At 41.8% G+C, this 16,634-nt stretch overlaps 1 protein-coding gene and 1 long non-coding RNA gene across 2 annotated transcripts in view; both read left to right on the top strand.

Annotated features, from left to right (window-relative positions):
• Positions 1–6,568: 6,568 nt before the first annotated feature.
• ctsk (cathepsin K) lies at positions 6,569–11,331 on the top strand. The gene is made up of 8 exons (XM_086113413.1): positions 6,569–6,731; positions 7,242–7,368; positions 8,500–8,622; positions 8,708–8,860; positions 9,407–9,625; positions 9,861–10,026; positions 10,414–10,522; positions 10,611–11,331. Exons 2-8 carry the CDS (start codon positions 7,243–7,245, stop codon positions 10,708–10,710), a joined length of 996 nt encoding a protein of 331 aa, XP_085969539.1. The 5' UTR covers positions 6,569–6,731; position 7,242; the 3' UTR covers positions 10,711–11,331.
• A 172-nt stretch (positions 11,332–11,503) lies between these two features.
• The window catches only part of LOC147204014 (uncharacterized), a 28,301-nt gene continuing 23,170 nt past the window's right edge, over positions 11,504–16,634 (top strand). Inside the window, exon 1 of the long non-coding RNA XR_015101171.1 lies at positions 11,504–11,624. This is a non-coding gene — a long non-coding RNA (uncharacterized LOC147204014). The remainder of the gene's footprint in view (positions 11,625–16,634) is intronic.

Genomic DNA, 16,634 nt, shown 5'->3' on the forward strand with positions numbered 1-16,634 from the left:
TTGAAACTGTTCGTTCCTTTGCATTAAATTGCATAATTCTGCAGCAAAATAATACAAGTACAGTATGTGGGGGGGGGGGTTGTTTGTTTGTTTTTTTACAGATGTTGTAATGCGGAAATAAGTACTTTCTCTTCCAAAATTGTACCTTTAGTCAAAGCAGGTTTGTGCCACTGACTCTGCGATGGCTTCCCACCGGGCTCCCTTGTTGACGTATGCCAAACGATATCAAAGTTACTCTGTTTCTTCTTCGCAGGAATTAAACTCACTCGTCGCTCTTTGAAAAAAAAAATGCTCTAAATTGATGTCAATGCGTGGTTTGGAAAACAATGACAACGCTGACTGTGCTTTCGTCAACTGGCTCCACTCTGTTCGCAGCTATGTTGTTAGTGTAAGCAGAGCGTCCCAGCAAGCCAAGACAATCGAGGACACATTTAGGAACTCACAGGTGGTGTGAAGTAAATGTGGCTCGGTTATCACCTCCGAATGTGTGGCATTCCTCTTTGACGTCGAAGCACGTGACCTTCAGAGCGGCATGTAAATCCTGTCAACATGAATGAAGGCCAGTCGAGGTTTCAAAGTCGTAGCGCTAATACGCTAAGAAATTGACCTTTTACGTTTTAAATCCATGCTCAGGCCACAGCTGCTGTCTTCTCTAATGAGGGTGCATATCATGCAGACCACCACCACACACACACACACACACACACACACACACATGTTTAATTCGTGCGCGTCGGCGCTTTCACAGATCTAAAAATATGAATTAAAGGCCAGGAGTGTAGCATAGCCAGGGCATGCCAATCACTAATCCGCACGCATAGCCAAGTTGGTGGCGGATCAGCATGTGGCGGATCAAGCGTCAGGAAAATTATGAATGTGTGTCGGCAGCATGTTGTGTGACTTGGTCGTGCGTGATTGGAGGGGGTGAGGGGGGCGGGGTTCCTCTCTCCTCCACCTCTGAATCTGAAGTAATCCCAGCAATCATGACGGCACATGTACTCACCGACATGAAGCGATTAGATGCCAGGGAGTCTGAATGACTTTGTTTTGGGTGGGGTTTCTACCTCTGTCCATTTATGCTGCTGCTTCTCCTGCGCTTTGTCTCAAAAGGGCCACTCATCTTCCTGGCAGAACTACAATGATCCATCGACCTGGAGCCACCTAACCCAGTTTAGGCACCTATTAAGTGAAGGGTTTTAACCCTTTCAGGGACAGCGGTTACTACAGTGGACAACTTATCAAGTCATCAGGTGACAGGGTGCATGAAAATGTTAAACCAAACGCTTAAATCATGTTGCTGGTGCTTCCCAAAATTGTAGGATGCTTGTGATACAGAAAGCTCATCCGTAAAAAGTGGTTGGTCAATTTCATATTTATTTGACCGTCCATTAAAAAGCTGTTGTCAAATGGAACAATCATATGAAATGGATGCTCAGTACCTTAAAAAGGATTGTGTGGGTTATATTCTGTTTCAGGTACGTCCCCTAATTGTAGAAGGATGCAGATGGTACCATGGGGAACCTCACAAGATGAGGAGTGTAATTGCATTTCATCCCTCTACATCCTTTTAGACCTCGGACTCACACCCCAAATCTCCATTCTGCCATTCATGTTTAAATCAGGGAATGGCGTTTGAATCGTCGTAGCCCAACTGACGGGAAATCCAATTTGATGATATGGCTCTATGTCCGCATCACGCGGCTTTACAATGCCTCACACTCACTTATTTGCAGACTCCATCTTTTCAACTGCAAAATACAGCGGCAGGCAAGCACCAGCTGTTGTTTCCCTTTTTGGTTTAAAATGTCTTCCTTTCACCCGTGTCCCGCTCACAATGTGACCAAAATGTAGAATCCAGGTCTGTTATTGCACCGATTAGTGTCATACAAAATAAATCCTCGTTGCTTGCGGTGATCGGCGTCATCCTAAAGCTAAGCTAACGAGCTGAGGAAACGCACGTGCACTCCCTACATCGCTACGTCAACCATATTGAGCTCTTAAAGGGACAGATAAAGGGACAGTACGTGCAGCTGTATGACAGGATTCTGATCCAAGTGCAAAAATTTGGACTCGTCACTTTTCCACACCCACTCGAATCCTAATTCGAATCACCACCGATTCATGCGGAGCCCAAATCCTTCGACGTCTCAAGTGCTGTTAGGTCATCACATAATCCGTGTCGTGATTCTTATCTAAAAGCAAAAAGATAAAATTGCAGCCTATCTGATCACAGATTGCACCGAGACGCTCCGAATACCTACGGCTCGGCTCCAGCAGACCCATTTGGAACGTTGCCCAGGGACTGAAACGGGTTGGCTGATGAACCCTCGGGGATGGTACCTCACTCACAGCCTGCCTGTTGGCTGCGAAATTTCCAATTAAAAAGATCCATTTGGGAATTGGAAGTTTCCAAGGTTCTGGAAATGAGTCATTTTCAAGGGCTCATAAGGAAGAGACGTTTAGACAAGATTTTGGATGATATTTAAAAAAAAAAAATCAGTTCCATTGGGAATGACAGCAGAATGATTAATTTGCTCCGGGACACCCGAATGTCCCTCAAAGCTGTGAAACTTAACTTTACTTTAACTTATCTTGTCGGATGAGGTGCTGGTGGTACATGTTGTGTGTTTCGATCCATAATAGGCCCAAGCGCCCGTGTACTGTTGCTGACGAATGATCATCAGAAATTGTTGCTCCCACGTCATGTTGATTTCTGTCTTTCACTTGGCTGACCTCAATCCAAAGAACATTGTCTCGTCACGTTTTGACTTTGCCGCTGTTATTGGGGAGCTTTGTACAAGAACAAAATGTTTCGACTATGTGGGCGGTGGGGAATACGAACTTGATCTTCTTAAGAGTTTTAATCCGGATAACGAGTCCAAAAGTGAACAAAATGCACAGTGGTGGTCAAATAAGCAGATTTATTTTTAAAGAGTCTCATCACGCGAGGATCGGCCTCGGCCACGTTGGTCTTTTTAGAACTTGTCCAATACTCCAGTTGCTTCATGCCTTGCTGGGCTTTTTCCACTCTGAGGAATAAAACTCAGTTGATGTCAATCTTTAGGCTTTACAGTGAACCTCTAATACAGAGAGATAACTTGACTTACCGTATTTTTCAGACCATAAGGCGGACTTAAAATCCATTTGTTAATACGCCATGTCATCCGCTGGTGTGGATGTATGTCAACTTTTGAGTTTGTCGCCTTTAATTTGAAATTCCTTCCTATTAAGTTTGTGTTGTCATTCTCACCTGCATGTAAACGTGAAGGGGCATCTATCATTTTCATCATGCTGGAACTAAACAACTTAGATCTTCCGCGTCTAAAAAAAATGGGAAATGTATTCCTACTAGCCTAATGCTGCGGTCGGACCTAACGCAAGCTGAGCATTTATGGCAGCGCCGTGTTGCCATGTGGGACCGCGAGGTACCACAGCCAGCTTCCAAATTAGTTGCCGTGACCGAGCAAAAAAAGATTGGATAATGGCCTGACCTTTTTACAGCTGTTATACTGGCTACCAAGATAGCATTTAGCATTAGCCAAAGTAATAATACAGCCACTGGTCACCAGATTGCCTTACAATGTTCTAATTTCTCTTTTTTTTTCATCTGTTAGAGAATCTAATGGTGGTCAAAGACTTTTGCACAAGACTTTTGCAAGTGTTTGCAGTGGCTCATCAACTCACTCGAATAATGTGTTCCAAAAATCTTCCTGTGTCCTTGCTGTGTTCAAAACCAATTTTTTGATGAGACTTTTCCTGAATCATTCTTGAGTGATACATCGACAGGCCTAGACTGTTGGCGAGGGGACTTCCCATGATGCATCTTTGTCCTCCTTTCCATACGTTTTTTAAATTTATTTTTTTAACCTATTTTACTAATTCTCCCCCCTAGTAGGCATGACTTCACAACTGCTTTTTGTGTTTGTTGTAATTCTCTTGAGTTTAATATTTGCATTACGATGGCCTAGTCTTGCTGCCCTACTAATTACCATTTAATAATTTAATTTTCAAAGTGGGAATTTGCATATACTCATCTGACTTGTGTGCTGGCAGCGTGAGATTGATTTCCACTCAGTGACAGTGTGGATGTGGGTGTGAATGGGTGTTTGTCTATGTGCCTTACCACTGACCGGTGATGCTAGATAGCGACCGAGCTAGCTTGTTCGCTCGCCAGCGAACTAGCTTGGTAGCTAGCTAGCTAGCTAGCTAGATAGATAGATAGATAGATAGATAGATAGATAGATAGATATAATTAATAATTGTATATATTTTGTGTATTTGACCCACATCAGGCATGGACATCTGAATGACAAATCCAAACTAGATTGATGACTCGATTTGTAATCTGACTTTTCCGATCAGCGGTATGGCAGGCAAAAAGTCATTTGGATGTTTTCCATTTTGTGTTTTTGTGGAATATCCCGTCACACACAATCAGAGGTCAGGAGGTTGAAAAAAAAAAGGTGCGCGACTGTAATCCGTGGAGATCGGAACAAGCCTTAAACCCTCTTTAGTGTCTGCGGCCATCGTTAATCTGGCGAGCGAGCAGCCGGTGAAAAGTGGCATCAGAAAAGCTTCTCGGCACCATCGTTGCTCGGTTTACGTAAGGTCTTCAGTGACTGCTCCTATAGATCATACCGTAACTTATAGATGACTTTTGGGTGACGTAAGAGAACTCCTGATGCTCAGGGAAGTGAGGAAAATTATTTTGTATTTTTATTCTTGGTTAACACAACAATAATGAACAGAAATTTTGTAAATACACATAATTGTATTGTAAAAGTACAGTAGAAGTGGATTGTTCAGAGACGATACAGGTTTTCAAAAGAAAGAAGGGTATTACAAAATTGGAAATTAAGTCTTTTTTTTTTTAGACAGAGTCAATTCGTAGAATCAAGTTGCATTTTTACATTTTAAAAATATTTTTTTTCTTTTTTTCTACAGACGGATCAGTGCTGTGCGCCCGTCATCTAATCATCTTAAGTGCTGTGGCTATCTTGTTGGAGCTTTAGGAAAAGAAGATGAAGATGAGGTGTCATCAATCAAGAGCCAAGGCCGGCGCGGCGGTCCCATGGGCGCCATTTAGAACGCCTGAGCATCGGCGCGCCGCTGCTGAGGTCATTTGTGACCTTGAAAGGCAGAAAGCTTTGTCATCACTTTTTAGCACTAAAAGCCTCAATTGGACACAAAACTGCTATGTTACTGGAAAGCTGTATTTATTTCAAAATATTCTGAAGAGAAAAAAAAATGTCAAATGTAAATAAAAGAATCAAGTTATATTTTATATATATATATATATATATATATATATATATATAAACTGAAATAAGTAGTGTAGTGTGAAAAAGGGAAAATTAATGGTCACAAAGCAGCCACAAAAGAACATGTCTGCGGTTGCAGGAGTACCCAATAAAGTGTCCCCTGCCCTAGTTTTGCATCGGCCAGTGTGTCAGCTCACACATGACCAAGGTGGTCCGTTCTTCTGTATATTTAGACATGTTCATGTTGTTCATGTACAAATCAGGCGCGTGACTAACGCCACGAGGAAGCGCAACCGATAGCGTGCGGCCTCCATTTTGTCCCCCTTCTATAAATGTGCTTCTTTCCATTACGGGATGACCACCTGATGAAGTGTGTCATTTTTTTTGGTCTTTTTTTTTTTTTTTAATAATATATTGTCGGTCATTGTGTCACAAACACAATTCATTAGGTACACCATCTTTTGAGATCCGAGACAAGAATTCGGCTTTCATAAAGACAATAATGCTCACTTTTGATTTTTTCTTTTTTTAAAAAGTCAGCGAGATATTCACTGAACATACTCTGGAATTTGCCCAAATGAGCCTCAACTGGAAACAGGTATCCTCGACAGGCAAAGCTAAGCTATGAAGCTTTTTTTTTTTCACTATGCAGTCAAGTTTGGGCAGAGAGTGGCATCAAATGTAATTATTTTGATGGAATTTTGGATACAACAAAAGAACCATGAACCCATGGAACCGTTTTGTTTTTTTTTGTTTTTAGATCAACACAAAAGTGGGGAGACTTGTTTATGAGAACAGAACGCACAACAAAGTCTCTTGAGCTCGTGCCTGAAACTGAACAGGTAGTCAGCCATTTTGGTTTGAATCTGCCATTTTGGGCAAATTTGAAGGTCCTTGGCTGCCTCTTCTTGTTTACGGCGTTGCATCTCTTCCAGTAGATCTCAATGTTGCCCATGTGGTACCGCGCTGAAGGTGGGCAACTCTTCCTTGAGACTCACCCCTCGACTGTAAACAAACAACAACAACAACAAAAATCACTTCAATTCGGTGCTACAGCAGGGGCGTAAGCAATGAACATCGATATTACGAAGCGACAAAGAAGTCGTACGTATATACAATATGTTAATCACAATCATCCTCAAAGATCAAAGTATATATCCTCTTGGAAGAGGTACACTTGTGATGTTCTCTTATTTCAATCCTGCTTGTTTTTGTTTTTGCGTTTTTTTTCCAGCCGTGTCAGCAGACTTCCTGGATCATGAAGCGGCATCATGCGCGATGGCAGAGTGAAACCAGATGTCCTCTTTCTCATTCCTCGGCACAACTCCTCCCCGGACCCCAAACTCCTTTCTTACTTCCTCAAAATTCCAGGACATATAAACCAGACGCTGACCTACTTGCGCATTGGACCCACCCGGCACCAAATCAGGACCACTTCAACAGAATCTGACAAACTTCTTGACTTTGAAGGTACGGCATCTTTTCGGTTAATATGTTTGACTTTGAAGTTAACTTCCTGTTCCGCAAGTGTCGTTTTTCAGTTCATTTGCGCCAAAGATCACAAAAGTACTTAGATTCCTTACGTAGAAGTACAGATACTTGAGTTTTAAAAAAAAAAAGAGAAAAAGAAAAAAAAATTGAGGTGCTGATTCCGCTCCTGTTCGCAAGTGAAAATAAAAATGTGGACTCTGAAATATACTTAAATAAAGAAAATATTATAATAATAATAATATATAATAAAATAAATAAATAAATATATATAATAAAATAAATATAATATTCAATTATATAAAAGTATATAAATGCTTGTTCTAAAATGAAAAAAAAAATCACCTTACCTGTAGCATTATTTTAAATAGAAAGCAATCACCAACTCCAACCTACAGAAGGTAAAAATACAAAAACACACAACCGAATCATAAAATGCTAAATGTGGTCACGTGAAAATCTGATGCGGTGAGCGTGTTTGTGCTCGTGCAGGATGTGGCGGCATTGCCTTGGCATGTTTCTTCTGGCTGTGTCGGCGCTGGCCCGCCTGGATCAGGTGACGCTGGACAGCCAATGGGAACAGTGGAAGATCACGCACAGTCGGGAATACAACGGCCTGGTCAGTGTGTGTTTTGAATCATGATTTTCAAGAGTTGCCCCGCGAATAGCTGCCAGTGTTCCACTTTCAAACTTCAAGCCTCACAAAGGGGAGGAAATTCCTGGACTTGCCAGGGCCGCGCAGAGGGGCGGGGTGGGGGGGGGGGGCAACGGGGCAGGCAGCCACCTGAGGAAGCACCCCGGTGAACAAAATTTTCATGATGTTTGTGGACAATCGTGTTTTTACGAGTATGTTGAATGGGCATCCCGTTGGAACATGACTCATTATTTTTCGGCAGCAAAAAAATCGGCCTAAATAGCTTTAGGCGTGTTCTACGGGGGTGGGAGGAACACACAAGAAGGTCTACTGATGAGAGTTGACTGTGCTCGTAGTTTAATGTCCCGCACGCGTCGTTTTTATTTGCCGCATTTTGTCGTACTAAAGAGGGAGGATGTCTCGAGACTGCAATGTGATCTGCTTTTAATCGTCCTGATTAAAGAATCCAGGCTGTGACATCAAGCAGCCATTTGTGGCTAATTAAAACGTCAATTTGACCCATTTGCCCAGATGGATGACTTTCAATGTGTCGGCTTCTCTTTGTGCGCTTTGCTCAAGTCGCCGTCGCCTTTTGTCTCACTCCGATGACAAGGTCACTTTATTAGGTACGCAAGCAAACGACACCCGATGCCCAAATTAAAGCTCCGAAAAGCAAACGAACATATCTTGGCGCCCCAAAACTTTTACATGGTGAATTCTCAATATGATCGACAAGTGTTGACACCGTGCTCCGCCCACTTTAGATGCATCCTGTCCCGATAGACATATTCGCCAAACTTTATAGGTCAGGGACTAATTTTTCAAACTTTCCAAGGAGCCGCTGAGTGACTTTTGGTTTTCATGTTGGGGTCCTCTTAAATATCTCTATTTTTAATTCCCCCATGATACAAGCGCTTCCGAAAATTGGTGAGCGTTTCGGCATGTTGAAGGGGTTAAAACAACAACAACAACAACAAAACTAAAACTAATTCTAAATTTACAAAAATAAAACCTGAAAATTAAAATTAGCTGAATTAACCAAAAAAAAAAAAAACAGAATCAAAAATAAAAACAAATTATTCTAACCGGGGTCTGTGTCCGTTCACTCTCAACCAGGACGAGGAGGGAATCCGGCGAGCCATCTGGGAGAAAAACGCACTGATGATCGAGGCACACAACCAGGAAGCGGCGCTGGGCCTGCACTCGTACGAACTGGGCATGAACCACCTTGGAGACATGGTGAGGAAATATGGCAACAAATGAACCAACGGCGTCATCAACACGATCAAAGCTGAAAAGATGTGAGAATTTGGTGTGGTCGCAGACGTCGGAGGAAGTGGCGGAGAAGATGATGGGCTTGGAGATGCCCATGACGCGGGAACGGGGCTTCACCATGAGTCCCGAGCAACAGGCCTACCCGCTGCCCAAGTCGGTGGACTACCGCAAGATGGGCATGGTGACACCTGTCAAAGATCAGGTGTGTCATCTTGTGATGTCACCTACATGCCCGATAACGTGAACTGACTGTTTGTATTATAAGTATTAGAATGAACTGCAAAAGAGTATCAAGTCCACAGTTTCAAGAACATTGAAATGGATTTTCATTTTCAATAATGAGGAAAATTCAAAGTGGTGACATTTTGCCATCAAGTGGAGAAACAGAAGAATGCACCTTCAACAGACTGAATTAACGATACGTTTGACTGGATTTTTCTCCTATAATATATTGAATTCATAGCATTTTTAATGATACCTACTACTATTCAATCCCTAGAGATAAAAATTAATTTGGCAATCATGCAAAGACTGAATTAGCAACAGCCCAAAAGCTTTCCTTACTCAAAACCAGGAAAGTTTTTTTTAAAAGGGATGAAATGCTGTCATCTAGTGGACAGATAGAATAATTCACCTTCATCCGAACAAATCCACCTTACACCGGAGTGTCGTAACAACGAAATAAGTCAAGAAATGAATTAATAAGGATAATTCAAAGCAAAGTTTGTGTTGTTGTTTTGTTCCTCAGGGTTCATGCGGCTCGTGCTGGGCCTTCAGCTCGGCGGGGGCCCTGGAAGGCCAGCTGGCCAAGACCACGGGTGAGCTGAGAGACCTCAGTCCTCAGAACCTGGTGGACTGTGTGACAGAGAATAGCGGCTGTGGAGGAGGATACATGACCAACGCTTTCAAGTACGTCAGGGACAACGGAGGTATCGACTCAGAGGAGGCCTACCCTTACGTGGGACAGGTAAGCTTCAAGGTGGACTTCTTTTACCAAAAGTCCATTAAGGATAGTCCACGATTGTCCGAAGGTGTTAATGGGAATTTGAATTATTTTATTTGTCTGTATGTCATGTGATTTTCTGGCAAACAGTCCAGAGTGTAGCCAACTGTGACCCCAAATATCTTAATGAGAAAGCGTACCATAAAAAAACTGATCTTAAATCGATCTTTTTTTTTTCCATTCGCCGCGCCCCCTGTAGTCGGAGATATGCCGCTACAATTCGTCCGGAACAGCTGCCGAGTGCCGTAGCTACAAGGAAATTCCCGAAGGCGATGAGCACGCCCTGGCTGTGGCGCTCTTCAAGGTTGGGCCAATCTCTGTTGGCATTGACGCCTCCCAGGGGACCTTCCAGTTCTACCAGAGAGGTCAGTGAACACAGCATGAAGTCTCACATCATGTCACGCCATGTCGTCAGGCACATCCCGCCACATCATGTGACGTCATTCCACAAGTCAATTTATTTCAGGCCACAGCAGGTCACATCAAGTCATGCCACAATTACATCACGCCAAATCATAGCACCCTACTTCAAGCGAAGCCACATCACGCTACAGTATGTCACTTTTCACCTTGTTACGTCACACCACATCGTGTCATACCATATCACGTCATGCCATGCCAATCTATTTGATGTCACGTCACATCACTCCAGGCCATGTCATGTCACATCAAGCCCCATAATATCATGTCACGTCACATTCGGACGACATCACTTCATGCTACTTCATCCCGCCCCCTTGTCACATGATCAGGCATTTACTATGACCCCAACTGCAACAAAGACGACGTCAACCACGCCGTGCTGGCGGTGGGCTACGGCGTGACGTCCAGGGGCAAGAAGTATTGGCTCATCAAGAACAGGTGTGACATCCTCATCACATGATATTATCACACAGGCAATGTCGCTATGGTAACGCTTTAAAAATGTTCACATTTGTCTTTTCGCCAGCTGGAGCGAGAGCTGGGGCAACAAAGGCTACATTAAGATGGCGCGTAACCGTGGCAACTTGTGCGGCATCGCCAACCTGGCTAGCTTCCCCGTCGTGTGAGCGCCCCCGGCCCGTCTTCTTACCCGTCTATTTCTTATCCATCGACCTCATCCGGGATGTTTGGCCGTCACCATGGCGACCGGTCTCATGTTTTCGTGTCTCCGTGGCTGTTAGCTGAAATGTTTTTGACTTGAAAGCGCGCACATATGTGGCGTCGCTGGCCGACGCAGTTCTACGGACCCCCAGACGTGACTTAATGATGTAATTGTGGCCACGATATCAACATCACATAATGCTAATTTTTGACCATGAAGTGCGTATAATGTACACAAACTACAAAGGACTGATACCGGTATTATTCCATAGTGTTCATTTTCCTTAGAGAAACAATATTTAAATTTTCACCTGGGTCAAAAGCAATTTTATAATAATTTTCTATACAATATGATGTAGGCGGGTTTGGGTTGATTATATAATTATGTGTTACGTGGTCACAGTGACATTTTTTTCCACCCTTGTCATGTGTGAGTCTCCGTACAGTTCAGCACTTTTGTTGTGATCATTACTGTTATTGTTACTACACGTTCGCGACCCTCGTGGGGATGAGCGGTTCGGATACTGGATGGATGGATGTGTAAAAACGTTGTTTTGTATGAAATGTAATTAAAAGTTCTAAAGGCAGTTTTTGTGACGTCATATCTGGTGACTTGGGAAGTGTAGTACACACCGGCGCCACTGGAGGCTGCTGTTGATCGTCTACTCGACTCCCACAAATTGGGAAATGATCTTTCGCAGGTTTGAATTTGCTTTTGCACGACTTGTAGGCGTTGCTCGTTTTTGCTGGATTTAGGCGTCTTAAAGTTGTTCAAAAATATATTTGTAGCTGAATATTTTCAGTTGGTCGACGAGGAACTTGAGCAACACTTATTTTCCTCCTCAAAACAGCCCCTTCACCTCTGAGATGCTTCGTGCAGGTAAGTTTCACCAACTTGTCATTATTATTTTGTATTATTATTTTTATAATATGTCGTAATAGCGCAAAGGATTATATGTCGATATAGCGCTATGGATACTTTTTCTTGTGCACCATCATGAACTTATCAACAATTGTTTTGTTTTTTTGCTATATTTTCGACTTAATTGGTGGTGGTGTTGAGCATATGTATTTTAAGTATAAAAGTGAAAATGTAAGGGTTTTCTCCGGGTGCTCCGGTTTCCTCCCACATTCCAAAAAAACATGCATGTCAGGCTGATTGGACGCTCTAAAAATTGTCCCTAGGTGTGAGTGTGGGCGTGGATGGTTGTTCGTCTCTGTGTGCCCCTGCGATTGGCTGGCAACTGATTCAGGGTGTCCCCCGCCTACTGCCCGGAGATGGCTGGGATAGGCTCCAGCACCCCCCGCGACCCTAATGAGGATCAAGCGGTTCGGAAAATGGATGGATGGATGGATGTAAAAAAACTAAAATTAAAAAAAGACAAACACATTTGGTAATATAACGTTTTTTCCACATCATTGCTCAAGGGTCATGGGCAGGAAATGCTGTAACTTTACTTTCATCCTGTCACCATGTTGACATTTGACTTCCACTTGAAGACACTTGACGGATGCACAGTTAATGCTTCAGGATTTTTTTTTCCACTCACTTTTCGAACTAGAACAGATTGTAGAAATTATAAATTGTGTTTTTATTCAGCGTGTGGTAAAAATGTTAAAATCAAAGCGCCTTACTATACTATGTCGTTTTGTCGGGCCAAAAACGCCTTACTATACTATGTCGTTTTTTTCGGCTCAAAAACGCCTTACTATACTATGTTGTTTTTTTTCGGCTCAAAAACGCCTTACTATACTATGTCGTTTTTTTCGGGCCAAAAACGCCTTATTATACTATTTCGTTTTTTTCGGGCCAAAAACGCCTTACTATATTATGTCGTTTTTTTCGGCTCAAAAACGCCTTACTATACTATGTCGTTTTTTCGGGCCAAAAACGGCTTACTATACTGTGTCGTTTTTTTCGGCTCAAAAACGCCTTACTATACTATGTCGTTTTTTTCGGTCCAAAAACACCTTACTATATTATGTCGTTTTTTTCGGCTCAAAAACGCCTTACTATACTATGTCGTTTTTTCGGGCCAAAAACGGCTTACTATACTGTCGTTTTTTTCGGCTCAAAAACGCCTTACTATATACTATGTCGTTTTTTTTTTTCGGCTCAAAAACGCCTTACTATACTATGTCTTTTTTTCGGCTCAAAAACGCCTTACTATACTATGTCGTTTTCTTTCGGCTCAAAAACGCCTTACTATACTATGTCGTTTTTTTCGGCTCAAAAACGCCTTACTATATATACTATGTCTTTTTTTTTCGGGCCAAAAACGCCTTACTATACTATGTCATTTTTTCGGCTCAAAAACGCCTTACTATACTATGTCTTTTTTTTTTCGGGCCAAAAACGCCTTACTATACTATGTCGTTTTTTTCGGCTCAAAAACGCCTTACTATACTATGTCGTTTTTTTCGGTCCAAAAACACCTTACTATATTATGTCGTTTTTTTCGGCTCAAAAACGCCTTACTATACTATGTCGTTTTTTCGGGCCAAAAACGGCTTACTATACTGTCGTTTTTTTCGGCTCAAAAACGCCTTACTATATACTATGTCGTTTTTTTTTCGGCTCAAAAACGCCTTACTATACTATGTCTTTTTTTCGGCTCAAAAACGCCTTACTATACTATGTCGTTTTCTTTCGGCTCAAAAACGCCTTACTATACTATGTCGTTTTTTTCGGCTCAAAAACGCCTTACTATATATACTATGTCTTTTTTTTTCGGGCCAAAAACGCCTTACTATACTATGTCATTTTTTCGGGCCAAAAACGCCTTACTATACTATGTCGTTTTTTTCGGCTCAAAAACGCCTTACTATACTATGTAGTTTTTTCGGGCCAAAAACGGCTTACTATACTGTCGTTTTTTTCGGCTCAAAAACGCCTTACTATATACTATGTCGGGGGTTTTTTTCGGCTCAAAAACGCCTTACTATACTATGTCTTTTTTTCGGCTCAAAAACGCCTTACTATACTATGTCGTTTTTTTCGGCTCAAAAACGCCTTACTATACTATGTCGTTTTTTTCGGCTCAAAAACGCCTTACTATACTATGGCGTTTTTTCAGGCCAAAAACGCCTTACTATACTATGTCGTTTTTTTCGGCTCAAAAACGCCTTACTATACTATGTCATTTTTTTCGGCTCAAAAACGCCTTACTATACTATGTCGTTTTTTTCGGCTCAAAAACGCCTTACTATACTATGTCGTTTTTTCGGGCCATAGCATGGCCAAGACATACAGATACAAGCTAAAAACACGTTTTTAAAAAGGCAACGGAAGCAAAACTGAGTTCCATTGTATTTTATTTAGCCATTGTACAATGTACTCACGTTTTTCGATCAATCATCACCCAGAAATCCATCAAAGTCCTCATCCTCTGTATCAGAATTGAACAATTGTGTACCGGTAATCCATCAAAAACGCCGTGTTCCCTCTCGTTGTCAGTCACTCTCATTGCCATGTGGCTCCACAGAAATGATGCCGGCTTTGCCAAAAACTCGAACAACAGTGCAAGCAGACACGTTCGTCCAAGCAGCCACAATCCATTCGCAAATTGTGGCGTAACTCGCCCGGCGCTGCCTCTCACTCTTTGTAAAGTTGTGTTTGCCATCGATCATTCATTGTTCCCATGCCGTTCGCAACTTTACTTTGAACGCCCGGTTGATGCCGATGTCCAGCGGTTGGAGTTCTTTAGTCAAGCCTCCGGGAATAACGGCAAGCTCAGAGTTCATTTGCTTGACTTGGTTTTTCACCGCTGCTGTGAGATGGGCACGCATGCCAAAAGCATAACCGATGGCTTGAAGTTTGAACTGAGCTTCGTAGGCGTGTCTCTTTGTAGAATTTATTTTCGGGAGTTCTTAGAAACCAAAACCGAAGTTGTTTTGCAACAATGCACATAGCCACACTCTATACAGGTGTTGGTACCTGCTTGTGGCGTCCCTTTAGCGTCCACTTACACGCCCACCCTTCACTGATTGGCCGACTTCTTTGCCGCATGCCTGTCCACAGTCACTTCCGCCTTTTCTCTATATAAACAGCATGTCGGCTGTCAGTCAGGTTTTGGAACTCACCGCATACACAAGACGCTCTGCATCATAAGGCGTCCTGTCCATTTTGGAGAAAATTTAAGACTTTTAATGGCGCCTTATAGTCGTGAAAATACGGTACACCATTTCAGAATTCGAAATTTGGGACTCTCTCAATGCATAATGGGACTCATACTTTTCTGATCAGCGAGTCCCTGGGACTCGCTGCCGGTAAACTGTAAAATTATCACTGCAGAGATTACCGCTTTTTCTGCACTCAGTGATTGACTTCTATGCAAAGTCATTTCTCAACTTGTCTTCCGTGCCATGTCATGCCTGTTGATTGTTGATTTACTTCATATTAAGAAACTACTGCACAAAAACATTAATTCATAAATGTATATCATTTGCTTTTTTGTTTTTCTCAGTATAAATAACACATACCCTGACTGTTCTACTCTTTGAATAAAAACACTTCATTCAAGCGGTAGGGAGTGCAAGGGGTTATGATGGAGGGGTGTTGCAAATCATGAAGACCTGCCAAGTGGTATGATAGCATTGTTTTATACATGTCCTCAGTTAGGCCTCAGCTTCAAAATCAGTCCTTGGTCTTTGGCCTTGGAGGCAAGTCCTTTGTCCTTGGCCTTGGCCTCGGAAAATGTTCCAAGTCCTTGGCCTTGGCCTTGGCCTCGGGTTGCCGGTCCTTGGACACAACACTGCTCGCGACAAAAACAACCAATGCGGCATCGCTCTGTTTGCTAGCTATCCTGTCATGTAGTCCGCAACGCACTCACAGAAAGTAAACTACATACATTAATAATAATAATTGTGATTGTTAGTATGATTGTTGTTATTACTATTAATATAGATTTAGGGTTTTAAAGAACAATTTCAAAGAAGCGTTAAGGTTTCAATGTGAGGCTGCTTCAACGTGGGTAGAGTTTCAAAGTAGGGTTAGGGTTTCAATGTACGGTATCAAACGAGGGTTAGTCTTTCAAATTTGGCTTTCAGAGTAGGATTGCGGTTTCCCATTCGGGATTCAAATTAATGGTTAAAACTCAGGTTCGATTTCTAATTAGGGTTTCAAACTAGGGTTAAGGTTTCAAACTAGGGTGTCAAACTATGGGTAAGGTTGCAATGTAGGATTTCAAACAAAGGTTAGGATTTCAAATTAGGGTTTCAAACGCTGTGCATCTTATTTGGGGAATTGTGTGAGTGAACATTTAGCATTTGTTATAGGATCAATGGGAACCAGTTTTGTTGAATCTGTATAGGGAATGAACAGGGAAAATGTTTTTTTTTTTTGTGGAATAGGAATTTTGAGCATGTAGAAAATTGTTCCCAAGGTGAATTTAATGAGCTGAATGTTTTGAATTCCAGATGAGAACGACATTAAGCTGTTTTATTACGTGTCATTGATTTTGAATAAGGAACTTTTCTGTGGAAGTTGTCATGAGGAAAATGCTAAATTTCTGTTGCGTCAAAATCATTTCAAAATCAAATTAAATGAACTAAATGTTTCCATTTTAAATGGGAGTGATGTGAATCTATTGTGTTGAATATGTCACTGAGAATTGAATAGGTTTTTTTTGTGGGTATTTTAATGGTGAAAATGCTGAATTTTTGGTCAATGGTCATTTTTGTCATGTCGAAAATCATTGCTATGGTCAATTGAATTGAATGAGCTGAACTTTCCGAATGTGGAAAGGGAGTGGCTGGAATCTTTTATTGAATATGTCACTGAGAATGGATAGTAAATGTTTTTGCTGAGAAAATTAATTTGGAAAATTTAGATTTTTTTTTTGGTACATATTGAGTTTTTGGCATGTAATTTGAATGAGCTGATTTTTTA

Source organism: Hippocampus guttulatus, chromosome 6 (assembly GCF_054856545.1).
Source record: "Hippocampus guttulatus isolate MCC_2025c chromosome 6, RoL_Hgut_1.0, whole genome shotgun sequence".
NCBI classification, from domain to species: domain Eukaryota; kingdom Metazoa; phylum Chordata; class Actinopteri; order Syngnathiformes; family Syngnathidae; genus Hippocampus; species Hippocampus guttulatus.